Source organism: Engystomops pustulosus, chromosome 8 (genome assembly GCF_040894005.1).
Source record: "Engystomops pustulosus chromosome 8, aEngPut4.maternal, whole genome shotgun sequence".
Classification (NCBI taxonomy): domain Eukaryota; kingdom Metazoa; phylum Chordata; class Amphibia; order Anura; family Leptodactylidae; genus Engystomops; species Engystomops pustulosus.
Genome location: NC_092418.1, coordinates 96,621,115 through 96,637,319, shown reverse-complemented (window position 1 = coordinate 96,637,319; position 16,205 = coordinate 96,621,115). Strand labels below are relative to the sequence as shown.

The window sequence follows — 16,205 nt, the reverse complement described above, 5'->3', positions numbered from 1 at the left end:
ACCAACTACAGGTCAACAGTGGTTTAGTGTCCTGTAACATCATTGTCTATAGCTGCTAAAAGAACAAACGTTTCTACATACCTAGAGATAAGTTGGGTTACATCGGAGTCATCTCTGGGCGATGCTTAGTTGAAACCAACATAGTCCACCCCAGCTTCGTTTTGCATGTCTTGTATCAACAGCTCATATGCAGTGAATGTGGGATGTACTACACTGGCTTCACTGAATGAGCACTCCGGACCGAGGTGTGTATTAAAGTCCAGAGACAGAAATAACTATTTGGGACCCCAAATGACTGGTCCATATGGACCTGTGCATGGTTTAGTTCCCCAATCAAACAGACAGACTCCCTTGAAGGACCTGATGTAAAAAGATTGATAAGTCTGCGCCACACTACCCGTTACGCCTCCAAATACAGAGGACTATTGGATGTTCTACTTTTTCCCTACTTAAAACTAAAGCTAGAAAACAGCGCCACCTGCTGGTATATTTTGCATATGTAAAATTTTGGATATTTGTATGCATTGAATGACCATTAGAGACAAAGGATCAGGTCATTTTCCTATTATCATGAATAAATGTGAAATTTTGTGATCATCCCACACCTAGGTACAGCTTAACTCCAATGGTTATGTATAGATGTGTGAGGTTCCAGACCAAAAGTAAAACACTTTAACACCATTTTTGCTTTTTTTTGAGTTTCCATTTTTAACTTCCCAACTTTAAAAAGCCATAACTTTTTGATTTTTCAGTGTACAATACTGTGTAAGGGCTTGCTTTCTGTGTAACTAATTGTACTTCCTAGGGAGAGCATTTTATATTCCATGCCGTGCACTGGGAAGCTGGAAAAAAATTTCAAATGTGATAAAATTGTAGAAAAGACGCATTTGTGTTGATTCCTTGGGTCTTTATGATCACCAGTATACCACAGGTATTATTATGTTTTTTATAGATTTTCAAAAATAAAGATCTTATGTGCAAAAAAAAAAAATTCTTCATTTTGCCTTTAGCCTTCTAAGGGGCCCATGGCCACCCAAACCACCCACCAAAATTTATACTGAGAAGGACCTTCACCTATCAAATCCTCGTACATCTGTTCCTGCTCTCAATGCACATGTACCCAATAGAAATTTTAGGAACTTTGAAGGTCCCCCAAAGGTCCTGAAACCACTGACTGAAAGCAGGCAGAAGGGACATGTCCTACTGATTCTAGTACCATGTAGGAAGTGATTCCAGACTATTGGGGGCTATAATATTCATACAGCCCAGGGCCCATGGAAGTCTTAATCTTACCTGACTGACTGGAATATTCGGAGTATGAGGTCTGGAATGTGCTGCTCTCCCCGGTCACATCACAGCTGTCATTTAGCGGCTCAGTCAGTTCAGAATTCGTGCTGTCATCTAGGCAGCTGCTTTTATGTTTGGAACAGTCATCATCCATGAGATCGATCCCATCTGTTACGGAAACAATATGGCTGTTAAAGGCATCATATAAAGGGGTGATATATTTGTCATGTAGTGAAAGCTCCACCCCCACCACTCCCCCGAGGAGCCGGCATAACCAGCAGGAGAGAAAAGAAGAGCAAGGAGAGGAAAACCAATCCTGTGTCTCCCTTTCCCACCACAAAACTTAGGCCGGATTTACATATCCCCTTAAAGAGGCCCCCTAATGTGTCCCCAAAGTAAATTAATTGCCCCACACTATATAATTTCTCCATTAGTGGCCGTCACTTAGTATAATTCCCCCTTCCAGTAACCCCAACTCTGTATAATGCCCCCTATCTGTACCCCAAAGACTATATAATGCCCTTTCCCATGCCACCCCCACACACTGTGTATTGCCCACTTTCTGTGCCCCTGCACACCGTATAATGCCCCCTTGTGGTGCTAGACACCGACGTCTGAGATTATAGTAAAAAAAATCTTGTTACCTATGAATTCTTCATATGTGCCTCCTGTTAACTCTTTGATGAGCTCAGTCTGTTTCATTTCATGTAACACATCCACAAAAACCTTAAACCAGTCCTTCTTTTTGGTGATTCTGCTGAGAAGTTCCCTACTGGCTTCGTAGTTATTTCCTATTGCGTTTATCTGCAATGAAAGATAATAATACATCCGGTATCAATAAAACTGCTCAGTGTGAACACAGGCTCTCCAGAACACTTAGCCCTATTAGATCATATGGACATTATAGATTGACAAGTTGTCTGTCCAAAACGCGTAGGAATTTTAACTGTCTGTCTGAGTGGACTATTTATCCTATGATGAAACATTAAATAAAGAAATCTTCGGTGTTTGGAGCCTGGCTGGACCGTGCACTTTTTCTTCTACAAATGTTTAAACCCCAGCAGAGGGGTGGCCCGAGCCGGACTTGACACCATATGGAGAGGTGAGCTGGCAACTGTTTTCGTTTTCATTCACATTGCAAACCGAACATACCTTGAGAATGCTGAAGCTACACTGATGCAGAAACATATCTTGTTTAATCCCTGAACTGAGTGGTTTTGCTAAAAAAAAAAATATTATAAAATTCAGGACCTTGGGAAAGCTTGGTGCAGGCTGGCTGCTGTGTTTAGTGGAGCCTCCTGAACTGTCCAGACAGGACTAATCAACCTGAGCTGGATGACTCATACACAGCAGCTGGGGGGTGGTGCAGCGATTGATTACTTCTGCCTGTCAGGGACAACACAGTGATTACATCGTTCTCTGGAGCAGGGCATACTTAATGTGAGAGGAGAAGCTCCCAAGGCAGCCACAGGAGCGACAGAGCCTCATTATCATAATTTTATAATAGTTTTTTCAGAAAAACCCCTCAGTTCGGGGGTTAAACAAGATATGTTTCTGCATCAGTGTAACCACAGCATTCTCAAGGTATGCTTGGTTTATAATGCATAAAAACAAATGGTAGATTTCCTTAAAGGGGACTGCTGAGACTTCTAGTCCAGCCATCACTATATACAATGAGCTAGGGGTGCTGCAAGGAACATTCATGTCTTATCCTAGAACCACCTTCAACACATTTGGTCCAGGTTATCCATGCCTATATTAAGGTAACAAAAGACAAATTATCTAGAAATGTTGGCCTTTTTGTGGTCTTCGGTATACCATCTTATCGTATTTGGGCATCAAATGGTCCAGATTTAGAATTTGAGAGTTTACTTTTTTTTTTGAAAGTCAGGTTTTGTATTTTAACCCTTGTGTGTATGGGGGTTTAGCATGTACTACACTGATATAGTTGTAGATTAACAAATCTGTTTGCAGACAGTGACATCTGCTGGTCATTCTGAATATTACAGCTTGGCATACAAAAAACACCCTTGTTTTCCTGGTTATAGATATTAATAACCTACTTAGTTGTCTACTACCCTGAGTTTGCCAGTACAGTTGGTAATTTTAAGATTTTTATGGCAGTTCCTGCTCCACTCAGTGGGATGACTCCTCCATTGTCCACTTTCAGCAAATAATGGATGTTGTTTGTGTACTGAAAAGTTTTACAATTACCCAATATACTATCTGTTTTAATTCCTTGTGGTTGTTTAGAGCTCTGCTTGCTGTCAGTCTATAGAAAGCTTCATTGTTTACTTCCTGTAGCTAATAATCTGTCCCTGGTCATGTGATGTCACACAGGTGCACAGCTTGTTATATTCCTGTTTATGGGATGTCACACAGGCGCATGTATCGTTATATCCTGGTCATGTCATGTCATACAGGTGCACGGCTTGTTATATCCTGGTCATGTGATCTCATAGAGATGTTCGGCTTGTTATAACCCTGGTCACAGATGTCACACAGGTGCTCATTAAATCCCTGGGCATGTAATATTACACAGATGCACATCTCGTTATATCATGTTCATGGGATGTCACTCAGGTGCACGGCTCAATATATCCCTGGTCATGTGATGTCACGCAGGTGCACGGCTCGTCATATCTCTGGACATGTGATGTCATGCAGGTGCATGGCTCGTTAAATTCCTGGTCATGTCATGTCATACAGGTGTAAGACATGTATATCCCTGGTCATGTGATGTCACACAGGTGCAGTTCTCAACATATCCCTGGTCATGTGATGTCACACAGGTGCATGGCTCGTTATATATCTGGTTGTGTGATATCACGCAGGTACATGTCTCGTTATATCCCTGGTCGTGTAATGTCACTCAGTTGCAGGTTTCAACATATCCCTGGCCATGTGATTTCACACAGGTGCATGGCTCATTATATCCCTGGTCATGTGATGTCACACAGGTGCACGGCTCATTATATATCTGGTCGCGTGATGTCACACAGGTGCACGGCTCATTATATACTGCTCATGTTATGTCACATATATATATATATATCCCTGGTCTTGTGATGTCACTCAGGTGCATGGCTTGTATATATAATCTTGGTCATGTGATGTCACACAGGTGCACGGCTCTTATATATATCCCTGGTCATGGGATGTCACGCAGGTGCTAAATGTCGTTATATCCTCATGTGATGTCACACAGGTGCACAGCTCATAATTTCACAGAGAGCAATCAGATCTGTGTGTTATAACGAGCCGTGCACCTGTGTGACATGAACAGGGACCGGTATTTATGGACAGGAAGGAAACAATGAAGCTTCCTATAGAATGACAGCAAGCAGAGATCAAGAAAAAGGGAGGAATTGATACAAAAAGTATATTGGAAAATTGTAGAACTTTTCATTACCAAACAATATCAATTATTTGCTGAAAGCGGACAACCCCCTTAAAGGCAGTTAGTGTACAGGTCTTAAAGGCTACATCCAACCTGTTGTCTAGGTCTGGTTTAGGATCACAATGATGTCCTTCTACGTTCTGGCAGAATTACTATTACACAGAACTTGACCTTTCAACGCTGTGACTTGTAAGGGGGTAGAAGCAGAGTCATGCTGGGATGTCCCCCCAGGCTGAATCGATGTCCCCAAGCCCAGATAGATCATCACAAGTCTGCCTAAATTGTGTGCTTGTGTGCCTAAATCCTCATGACAGATTCCCTTTAACCCCTTTAGGACGCAGCCATTTTACAGCTTAAGGCTCAGTCCCATTTTTTGGATTCTGACTTGCGTCTCTTTATATGGTTATAACTTTTGAACACTGTTACTTATCAAAGCGATTCTGAGATTGTTTTTTCCCCACATGTTGTACTTCATTTTAGTGGTAAATTTTGGCTGATAAATTTTGTGGTAAGTTATGTCTGGATAATTTATTTTGACGTCACGCGGCCTACAAATCGAATAGCAATTTTCCGTATTTTCAGAATTGACTATTTTGGGGATAAATACTGTTTGAAATCAAATTTTACATATTTAGCAACAAAAACCCCCTATATAACCAACCCATTTTCAACTCTGCACCCCTCAAACTATCAGAAACAGCATTTACGAAGATTGTTAACCCCTTGAGATCTTCATAGTAATTGAATCAAAATGGCAGTGAAATTTAGAATGGTCAAATTTTGTCGGTTATACGTTCATTTAGCCCTAAAATTTACACATTTCCAAAAGATAAAAAGAGAAAACTCACCATAAAATTTGTTCTACAATTTCTCCTGAGTGCAGCGACCCCCCACATGTGGCCGTTACTTGTGTTATGGGGGCACAGCGAGGCGCAGAAGGGAAGGAGCACCCTGCAGCTGCCAGGATTTTAGTTTTCTCGTTGCCCCCTTTTGAAGGCTATAAAATTTTCGCTTTTCCGTTATTTGGGCCATGTGATGGCATTTTTTTTGCGGGACGAGATGCTTTTTCCAGTGTTACCATTTTGGGGTTGGTATCACCTATTGTTGAAAATTTAGGAACTTTTATGAGGTCATGAGTAGAAAAGCATCAATTCTGTACTGGATTTTTTACTTTTTTTTTTTTTTTCGTGTTCACCGTATATCCTAATAATCCTGTTATCTTTATTCTATGGGTCGATACGATTACGGGGATACCAGACATGAATATTTTTTCTTATGTTTTACTAAATTTGCCAAATAAAACCCTAATGTGGGGAAAAATCTATCATTTTTGCATTGCCGTCTTCCAAGTGGCGTAACATTGTTACATTTTTGGCTACAGAGCTGGTTGATGGCTTGTTTTTTTTGCGGGACATGTTGTTCTTTGCAACAGTATCATTCTGGAGTACATATGTTTTGTTGATCACTTTTTATTGCATTTTTAGTGGGATATTTACGGCGTTCATCATATGGGTTCAATAGTTATTTAGTTTTATTCTATGGATTGTTACGGACGCGGTGATACTATATATGTGGGGTTTGTGTTATGATTTAGACTTTTTTGAGCGTTATATGTCTCTTTATATGTTTTGGGGCTTATGGGCATTTTTAGTGATTTATAAAGTAATTTTTTATTGAAAAACCTTTTTTTTTACATTATCCACCATGGGATATGAACAAGCAATCATCTGATTGCTTGTTCTTGATAATACTCTGCAATACAATACTAAGACGCCATCTTAAAGGCAATCCCTCCAGACTTCTCTGGGGTCCCGATCGGACCCCAGAGGTGCCAAAACGGCGATCGTGGGGTAAAGACCCCCAGAAGGCATGTTAAATGCCACGGTCGCGTTGACCGCGGCATTTAACGTGTTAAACACCCGCGATCGGAGCCCACTCCGACCGCGGGTGTTAGCCGGGGATGTCAGTGGTAAATTACCGCTGAAATCCCGCGGCTAACGATGCCGGTTCGGGTGCTGTGCAGCGCTGAACCGGCATCGTCTCTGCGCAGTAGCTGTACTGCGCTGAGCGCTATTTGCGGGACTCAGCGCAGTACAGCTACGGGCAGAGCGCTAAGGGGTTAAACACCCATTCTTCACAAACAGTAAATATCAGATTGGTGGGGTTCTGTCCACAACTACCCCCACTGAAAAGCTGTTCTGGCAATGGAACATTACCTGGCTCCCTGCTAGCAGTGTGTGGTGAGTCCTGGGGGAGGGGCAGCTGCAGCCTATGTGTGTCTCATGCATTCTTCCTCTCCTCCACACCATCCCCATACCTCCCAACATTTGTGAAAAGTAAAGAGGGACAAAACGGCGGCACGCGTAGCGTGCGATCCCCCTAAGCCACACCCCCAATCGCTCCCTGGCCACGCCCCAAATTTTAGCCATATTAAAATAATAAAAATCATCTCAATAAAAAAAAAAAAAAAAGTATCCTCAATGGGATTTGAACCCAGAACCTGCAGTGTCCATGTACAATAATAACACAGCACCTCAACCCACTGAGCTATAGCCTCTGTGATTAACAAGGTGGAGAATTTTGGTAACTAAGAACTATATACTGCTTTGGTATATAGGGAGGGATCTTCTCAGATTATTGTAATTATTGAGACTATTATTATTATTATGGAGATTATTATTATTATTGAGATGATTATTATTATTTTTACCATTATTAATAATCATCTCCATAATAATAAAAATAATAAAATGTATAATAATAATAATAATAATAATAATAATAATAATAATAATAGTCTCAATAATTACAATAATAATCTCTGAGAAGATCCCTCTCCATATATCAGTGCATTAGTCTGTGTCACAATGTAACACTGGCTGATAACACTTCTTAGTTACCAGAAATCCTCAGCTCTGTACACTGGGCTTATAGCTCAGTTAGTTAAGGCTTCTGTCTATGGTGCACAGGGTCCCAGGTTCGAATCTCAGCCTGGGCAAAACTTTATTTAATTTAATTATATAAATAGCTTGTGTCTGGGGAAGCCCTGGAGACCATATATGGACAGATCTGATCTGACCTGATGACGTGGTCCCTGCTCTCTGCTAAGCCCGACACTTCTCTGAAAAGGATTCCCTGCCCGATGTCTGCTCTGGGGAACCCTAGGAGATGCAGTGACCATATATGGACAGATGCTGATCTGAAGCTGATGACGTGGTCCCTGCTCTCTCCGCTAAGCCCGACACTTCTCTGAAAAGGATTCCCTCCCGATGTCTGTAGAAGCCATTCTGTACTGTGAGTTCAGACTTTCAAAGTATTTACTATGCGGACACAGCGCCGGGACACAGCGGGACCTGGGGGGAGAATCCGTGACAATCTCATAGCTGCCCGTGACGCGGGGCAGAGGTACGAAAAACGGGAAAGTCCCGTCAAAATCGGGACGGTTGGGAGCTATGCATCCCCCTCCTTCCCCTGCCTGCTCAATGCACATGACAGGAAGTGGAGAGGGGGGAGGGAGCTGCATGAGTGAAGAGGAGAGAAGATTGATACAGGTAATGTGAATAAAACTTATATAAACTAATGAAGTAGTTCAGAAGTTTTTGGGAGCTGAGCTGCAGTAACCCAACACATCCACCAGCTCTATTCTCTACGTTCAGGCTGCTGTGATATCACATGACCCATGGCTCTGAGAAGAGGAAAATTCACCAGGGTAAGTAGAAGGTGGGTGCCCCCATTAGGTTAAACTTTCTAATCCATGCCCAACCCCTTAATCACATTACAGATACTCACAATGTCCAGGTCCTCCCTGGTGAGTATTTCTTTCGCATGGCACATTGCTGCCGTCTCCTTTGCTTCTAGTTTTTGAACCAGCGTCGGATACAGCCGGGAGACCAGCTCCTCGCAGAGGTCATTTTTGGCCTCTTTCCGGGGGGGCGGTAGGTTTTCGGGGCTCACATACATGGCGGCTTGGTCATTTCCCGCTTCAGTGAGGGCAGTGACAAGCTCTGCAAACCAGCCCAGCCACCGGGGTCCTGAAATGATCCGATCCAGGAGCATTCTGGCTGCTTCTTTGTTCTCAGTGGCGGCTTTGGATTTTATGGCTTCCTTCAGCCCCTGATCCAGACTGTGCATGTAATCCAGCACCGGTATCACCTGCATGTGACTGCAGATCCTGGATTTGAAGGTTGCTATCATGTTTATATGCATCTCCTCGCTGGTGTCTTGCTGCATGGTCGCGGCTCAGTCTATGGACTCTGCAGAACCTTCTGTGTTCTCCCCCAGCAGCGTGTGGCTATGCAGATCCTCCAGGAATATCTATCCCCTGCAGTACTGCAGTCTGTGGATGTGACCCCCCCCAGCGCTCGCCTTTATATAGAGAGCAGGAAGTAGGATTTTCAGTTTCGTTTCTCTGTCCCAGCAGTCCTGCCCTGAGATATCAGCCGGGGATTTCACTCGCTGCGACGTCACAAGCTGGAAACTAAAAGAGACAGAAGGAGCAAGAGAAAAGAAACCGGTTTCTGTTCTCGTCTACAGATACAGAAATGAATAAAAGTAATGCAATGAATAAAAACATGAAAATATTGACAAAATTAAAACAACTTTCTATATCAATTCTGCCGTTTTCAAGGCTCCTACTATGGTGGATCTGTGTGACGATCGGGTAAACAAATTAAATCTGAACACTGATACAAAAATAGGGTGGGAGGTGGGCGGGGACGCAATGTACCCCCACTAGATGAAAAATAGATTGGTCCCAAAATTAAATAACACCACAAAATAAGAAAACAACAACCAAAATATAGAAAGCATAAAATAACACTTTTATAGATCAATTACATTTAAAAAGACACAGATAATACACAGAAAAAGTCCACCAATGGTTAAACAACTAGATAATGGGGCTTATTTACTAAGGGTCTCGGATCACTCTTTTGTCTATTCACGGTTTTCGGGATTTGACAAGTATTTAACAGTCTGCACTGGGATTGTGTCGCACACTATCGGATTGTGGCGCAGCTGCGCTGGCTTCCATGCGACAGAAATAAGGAGGCGTGCCATCGTACGATCAGATTGATTCGGGGATTTAACTTTCAAATTGTGTCGCAGTACAATTAACTTACAGGCACCAGGAAGAAGAAGGTGAACTCCGGCGGACCTGAGCGAGGAAGGGACACATGCAGGATATCAGCGCACAATCTTAGTGAATCGCCGCATGGTGCATGATCGCCGGACAATACACTTTCTGTGAACTCCACGGACGAGGTAAGTAAAAGTACCCCAATAAGTAGGTCACAGTATAGAGTCTGTACAGAAGGTATAATCCTCAGAACAAGTCAAGGTATTTGCTAACAAAGAAGTAATGTATTGCACATTACCCAGAGGAATAACAGAGGACACATACACAGGTACATACAGGTTACTGTGATCTATACATGATGTATATTTAGTTATATGAGATATCTGTGTACAGGCGGTCCCCTACTTAAGTACACCCGACTTACAGACAACCCCTAGTTACAGACAGACCTCTCTGCCCCCTGTGACCTCTGGTGAAGCTCTCTGGATGCGTTACTATAGTCCGAGACTGCAATGATCAGCTGTAAGGTGTCTGTAATGAAGCTTTATTGATAATCCATGGTCCAATTACAGCAAAAATTTTGAAACTCCAACTGTCACTGGGACAAAAGAAAAAAATTTGTCTAGAACTTCAATTATAAAATATACAGTTTCGACTTACATACAAATTCAACTTAAGAACAAACCTCCAGACCCTATCTTGTATGTAACCCGGGGACTGCCTGTATTTTACTGTGTATGTTGTCTATTTAAATGGGTTTGTTGTAACGGATCTAGTAAAGTGTTATGTTACGCTTTGGTTATGGTTTTCTTTTTCCTTTTTTTTTGTGGTGCTCTTGTAAATCTGCCAGTGATCAAGTGACGAGCAGGTAATAATTGCATTTTTTAATGCTGGAATAAAAGGTCATGTTTATCAGAATAGATATATTAGGATGATTGTGACTGTATGTGGCTCTGGATGGTGATAGAGTCATCCACAACGTCGCCATTTAGGATCCGATTACTGATTACACATGCCAGAACATCATGAAGGGGAAGGGGCAGTCTTAAATCCGCCAAACCCCTTCCCATTTTTGCATTTCTGTTTTTTACATCCCATCTGCAGTCCAAAAGCAATTATTTTTAGAGCAATGGGCCGAATGCTGAGTTACGGCATCCCCGTGCTGCAAGTTTGACTGAACAAAACTGTAGTATAACCCCGGCCTATGCAGTCTCTTTATCTGTGGGGAAAAAAATTACTTTAGACTCTAAAAGTGACTCATCTCAGGCAAACAGTGACTCTTCTCAGCTCATTTGCATACAACATTTGAGGTGATTTTACTCCTGTTAAATTGTAGCAAAAATGCAGCAATCCTGATGGGAAAAATGAAATATCCAAATTACCTACAATAAGGCCTCCCAGCAGTAAATATAGCGCGACTAGAAACATATGTACCTATAGTGGAAATACTACACATAAAGATATACGGTATACCTGAAATGTATATACCAAAGATATAAATATGTACCAGCAATGAAGGTAGCAAACACATACTGTAGGTACCAATGACTGGGCTGCACATATAAAAATTTACCAGCAATGAATAATCAGCACATAATAATATCCTGCACATATACCGTATATTCCGGCGTATAAGACGACTTTTGAAGACAGAAAAATCTTCTGTCTTCTCTGGGGTCGTCTTATACGCCGGTAATCCCGACCGCCCGCCGTGTATTCACGGCAGCGGTCGGATCGCGCTTCGTGGAGAGGGCTCACGGGCTGAGCCCTCTCCATAGCCGGTAAGTCTTTGCTGCATATTGCAGCAAAGGCTTACCGGTAACACCCGCGATCGGTGCTAGCTAATAGTACATTGTAATGAATGAGGAGGAAAATCCCCATATACTGCCATACTGTAGTATGGCAGTATATGATAGGATCGATCAGATAACCTAGGGTTAAAGTACCCTAGGGAGTCGGAAAAATAGTATATAATAAATAATAAAAATAATAAAAATAAAAAAAAGTTAAAAAAAAAATTATAATAAAAAAAACTAAAATTTCAAATCACCCCCCTTTCCCTAGAACTGACATAAATATAAATAAACAGTAAAAATCATAAACACATCAGGTATCGACGCGTCCGAAAATGCCCGATCAAAATATGATAACGGTTTTTCAATGCGTTTAACCCTGTAACGGAAAATAGCGCCCAAAGTCGAAAATGGCACTTTTTTGCCATTTTGAAAAATATAAAAAAATCTATAAAAAGTAATCAAAAGGTCGTACAGTGCTAAAAATTAAATAATTGAAAATATTATCAAATTTCGCAAAAAATTACACCATCCACAGCTCTGTACACCAAAGTATAAAAAAGTTATTAGCGCCAGAAGTTGGCAAAATCAAAAAAATAATTTTTGTACAGGAGGTTTTCATTTTTGTAAATGTATGAAAACATTATAAAACCTATAGAAATTTGGTATCCCCTTAATCGTACCGACCCAAAGAATAAAGTAGACTTGTCATTTGGGGCGCTCAGTGAAAGACGGAATATCCAAGCCCACAAGCAAATGGCGCAAATGCGTTTTTTCACCATTTTCATTGCATTTGGAATTTTTTTCCCGCTTCTGAGTACATGGCATGGAATATTTAATAAAATAAAAATGTAAGGTACAGTATGGTAACATTTACAGTAAAATGGACGATGGTAATGTTGTTGTTGTATGCCTTATGTTTATGAGCGACAGTTTTCCTGCTATATACCTGCATGTCATAAGAATTTAAATTAAAAAAAAGGACCATGTTAAATTCAAATCTGTTTTTTTTTTTAATTTTTACCGGTGTTTTGTATGCGTTGGAAAAGGGGTAGTCTTATACGGCGAATATATCTTAAATTTTTTAATGTTTTAAACAGGAAAGTAGGGGGGTCGTCTTATACGCCGGAATATACGGTAATTATACATCAGCAGTAAATAACCACAGATAAATATATATATCAGCATTACATGTACTGCAGACCAGGGCTCGGGCACAGACATCACTTACTGCTCTCATTTGGTGGTTGCTGTTTCCTTCTATGTTGGTGTTGGCCTGGTCCATCCTGTGCAAACTCCTCATTGTTAGCAATTAGAGATGAGCGAGCACTAAAATGCTCGGGTACTCGTTATTCGAGACGATCTTTTCCCGATGCTCGAGTGCTCGTCTCGAATAACGAACCCCATTGAAGTCAATGGGAGACTCGAGCATTTTTCAAGGGGACCAAGGGTCTGCACAGGGAAGCTTGGCCAAACACCTGGGAACCTCAGAAAAGGATGGAAACACCACGGAAATGGACAGGAAACAGCAGGGGCAGCATGCATGGATGCCTCTGAGGCTGCTTAAATGCACCATTATGCCAAAATTATGGGCAACAGCATTTCCATGACAGAGTGACCGAATGAGGCTAGATAGCATCTAAAACATGCAATAATTGACCCTGACACTATAGGGGACGGCATGCAGAGGCAGCGGCAGCAGCGGCAGGCTAGAGAGTGGCATGGCGACATACCCTAAATGGATGGTGATAGGAAATGATTTCCTATGTGAACAAAAGGTTGACGGTATATTTAGTCGATAACACAGCATGGTGGCGACATAGTGACCAAGTTCCATAACGTATCTGGTGAAACACCCGAAAAATGAGCCTGACACAGCTCTTTTGATAAGGGGACGACATGTGGAGGCAGCCATGGAGACGACTTCCATGATTAAGAGCGACAGTATGGGGCATTCATATTGCGCTGCTATGATTGCACCTTCAGGTCTCCAGCATGGCGGCGACAGATGGGCCGAGTTCCACTATGTATCTGGTGAAACACCTGAAAATTCTGCCTGACACAGCTCGTTTGATAAGGGGATGATGTGCTGCATATCCTCTCGTTATCCAGCGTCTGGGGTATAGAGAGTTGAAATGAGACATTGGTGGACGCTGTGGAGGATCGTGGAGGCAAAATGGACAGGAAACAGCAGGGGCAGCATGCATGGATGCCTCTGAGGCTGCCTAATCTTGGGATGGAGCTGGCGGTCCACTGCCAGGTGAGCTTTCGCCTGTCCAAGCCCCTGTCTCTCGGCTCCTCCCCACCCAAAATGGGCCTGGGGGCCAGAAGCGTTTACTTTGAAAAAATTATAATTTTCAAAGCAGGCGGGGTCGTTTGAATATTTCACCTAGGAATAATGGAATAGCATAGTGGTTCTATTTTTAATAGTTTTTACGGAAATGGTTCCATGATTAAGAGCGACAGTATGGGGCATCCATATTGTGCTGCTATGATTGCAACTTCAGGTCTCCAGCATGGCGGCGACAGATGGGCCGTGTTCCACTATGTATCTGGTGAAACACCTGAAAATTCTGCCTGACACAGCTCGTTTGATAAGGGGACCATGTATGGAGGCAGTGAACTAGTAGTAGATTATAGGTGCTGCAGTTAAAACTATGTTAGTTGGATCTTGGGATGGAGCTGGCGCTCCGTTGCCAGGCGAGCTTTCGCCAATCCAAGCCCCTGTCTCTAGGCTACTCCCCAAACAGCACTTCTAAGAACCTTTTGTATAAGATCAAGTGTAGTAGCGTTCTTATAAGTTTGGGATATGGCGGGTGAGGGGAATGTAAACAGATGCGCAAGAAGCGCTGAAATAATATCGGTAAATGATAAAAGTTTGCCAGTATATTTTGTGGATTACACAGCAGGGTGGCGACAAAGTTAACAAGTTTGATGTGGAAGCCATGAAAACAACCCAAAATTCTGCCTGACACAGTTTGTTTGATAAGGGGACCATGTATGGAGGCAGCTATATGGACAACTTTTGGAGGCAGCTATGGCGATGACGTGTGGAGGTAGCAATGGAGACAACGTGTGGAGGCAGCTAAAAAGACGACATGTGGAGGCTGCTATGGAGACAATTTAATTTGGATAGTGCCTGTATGTGGCAGTCCAAAAAAGTTTTCAAACCAGAGGAGCAGGTAGGTGGTCCTCCAGAAAAATTAAATAGATTGAGTGCCTGTATGTGACACTCCCAAAAATTGTTTAAAACAGAGGACCGGGTAGGTGGCCCTCCAGAAAAATTTAATACATAGAGTACTATAGCTAGAGCCAGTTGGCCCTGGCAAAAAATAGCCAGTTTCCTCTGCTTTAGTGTACAAAGAGGAGGAGAAGGAGGACAATGAGGAGGAGGAGTGCATACATTATTCAGGTTGAGCTTCTTTCACCTGGTGGAGATTGAAAATCCGGAGAAATCCAGGCTTTATTCATCTTGATAAGCGTCAGCCTGTCAGCGCTGTCAGTCGACAGGCGTGTACGCTTATCGGTGATGATGCCACCAGCTGCACTGAAAACCCGCTCGGACAACACGCTAGAGACATGGCAGGCAAGAACCTCATCCCTACTCTGCCGAGACTGGGGACAGGTGACAGTGTCTTGCTGAGGTGACATAAAACTGGTAAAGGCCTTGTAAAGCATACCCCTGCCAGTACTGGACAAGCTGCCTGCTCGCCTACTCTTTCTCGCTACTTGTCCCACAGAAGTACGCCCTCTGCCGCTAGCGCTGTCAGAAGGGAAATACTGTTTCAGCTTGTGCACCAGGGCCTGCTGGTATTCATGCATTCTCACACTCCTTTCCTCTCCAGGGATGAGAGGGGAAAGATTTTGCTTGTACCGTGGGTCCAGGAGAGTGAATACCCAGTAATCGGTGCTGGAATAAATTCTTTGAACGCGTGGGTCAGGAGGAGGAGGCATAGTAGGCCTTTGAGACCTGGACCGAGGTAGGCCCCGCAATCCTCGGCGTCGGCAGTTTATGACCAGCCCCAGGGTCAGACTCGGTCCCAGCCTCCACCAAGTTGACCCAATGTGCCGTCAGCGATATATAGTGGCCCTGCCCGGCAGCACTCGTCCACGTGTCCGTGGTCAGGTGGACCTTGTCAGAAACGGCGTTGGTCAGGGCACGGATGATGTTCTCTGACACGTGCTTGTGCAGGGCTGGGACGGCACATCGGGAAAAGTAGTGGCGGCTGGGGACCAAATACCGAGGGGCGGCCGCCGCCATGAGGTTTCGAAAGGCCTCGGTCTCTACCAGCCTATAGGGCAGCATCTCCAGGCTAAGCAGTTTGGTGATGTGGACGTTGAGGGCTTGGGCGTGTGGGTGGGTTGCACTATACTTCCTTTTGCACTCCAGCGTCTGGGGTATGGAGAGCTGAACGCTGGTGGATGCTGTGGAGGATCGTGGAGGCGAAGATGGGGTTTTCGCACGGGAGGTGTTTCGGCCGGGGTCCTGGGCAGGGGCTGACTAGCAGATGACACAGGGGAAGGAGCAGTGGTGTGCCCGGCCGGAGGTGAACGGGTTGGTGCCATTGAGTGGGGTGTTTAGCATTCATATGCCTGCGCATACTGGTGGTAGTTAAGCAAGTAGTGGTGGAACCCCTGCTGATCCTGG

The 16,205-nt window shown here is 43.3% G+C and overlaps 1 protein-coding gene across 2 annotated transcripts in view; it reads right to left on the bottom strand.

Moving 5' to 3' along the window:
- Nucleotides 1–9,123, bottom strand: part of IFIH1 (interferon induced with helicase C domain 1) — a 34,999-nt gene extending 25,876 nt beyond the window's left edge. The window contains exons 1-3 of one of the 2 annotated variants that reach the window (XM_072121870.1): nt 8,477–9,123; nt 1,932–2,091; nt 1,294–1,455 (exon numbers count right to left, since the gene is read on the bottom strand). In XM_072121870.1, the coding sequence (XP_071977971.1) occupies nt 1,294–1,455; nt 1,932–2,091; nt 8,477–8,917 (763 nt within the window). In that variant the 5' untranslated portion in view covers nt 8,918–9,123. The remainder of the gene's footprint in view (nt 1–1,293; nt 1,456–1,931; nt 2,092–8,476) is intronic. The other variant, XM_072121869.1, reaches the window with a different exon arrangement.
- Nucleotides 9,124–16,205: the final 7,082 nt, after the last annotated feature.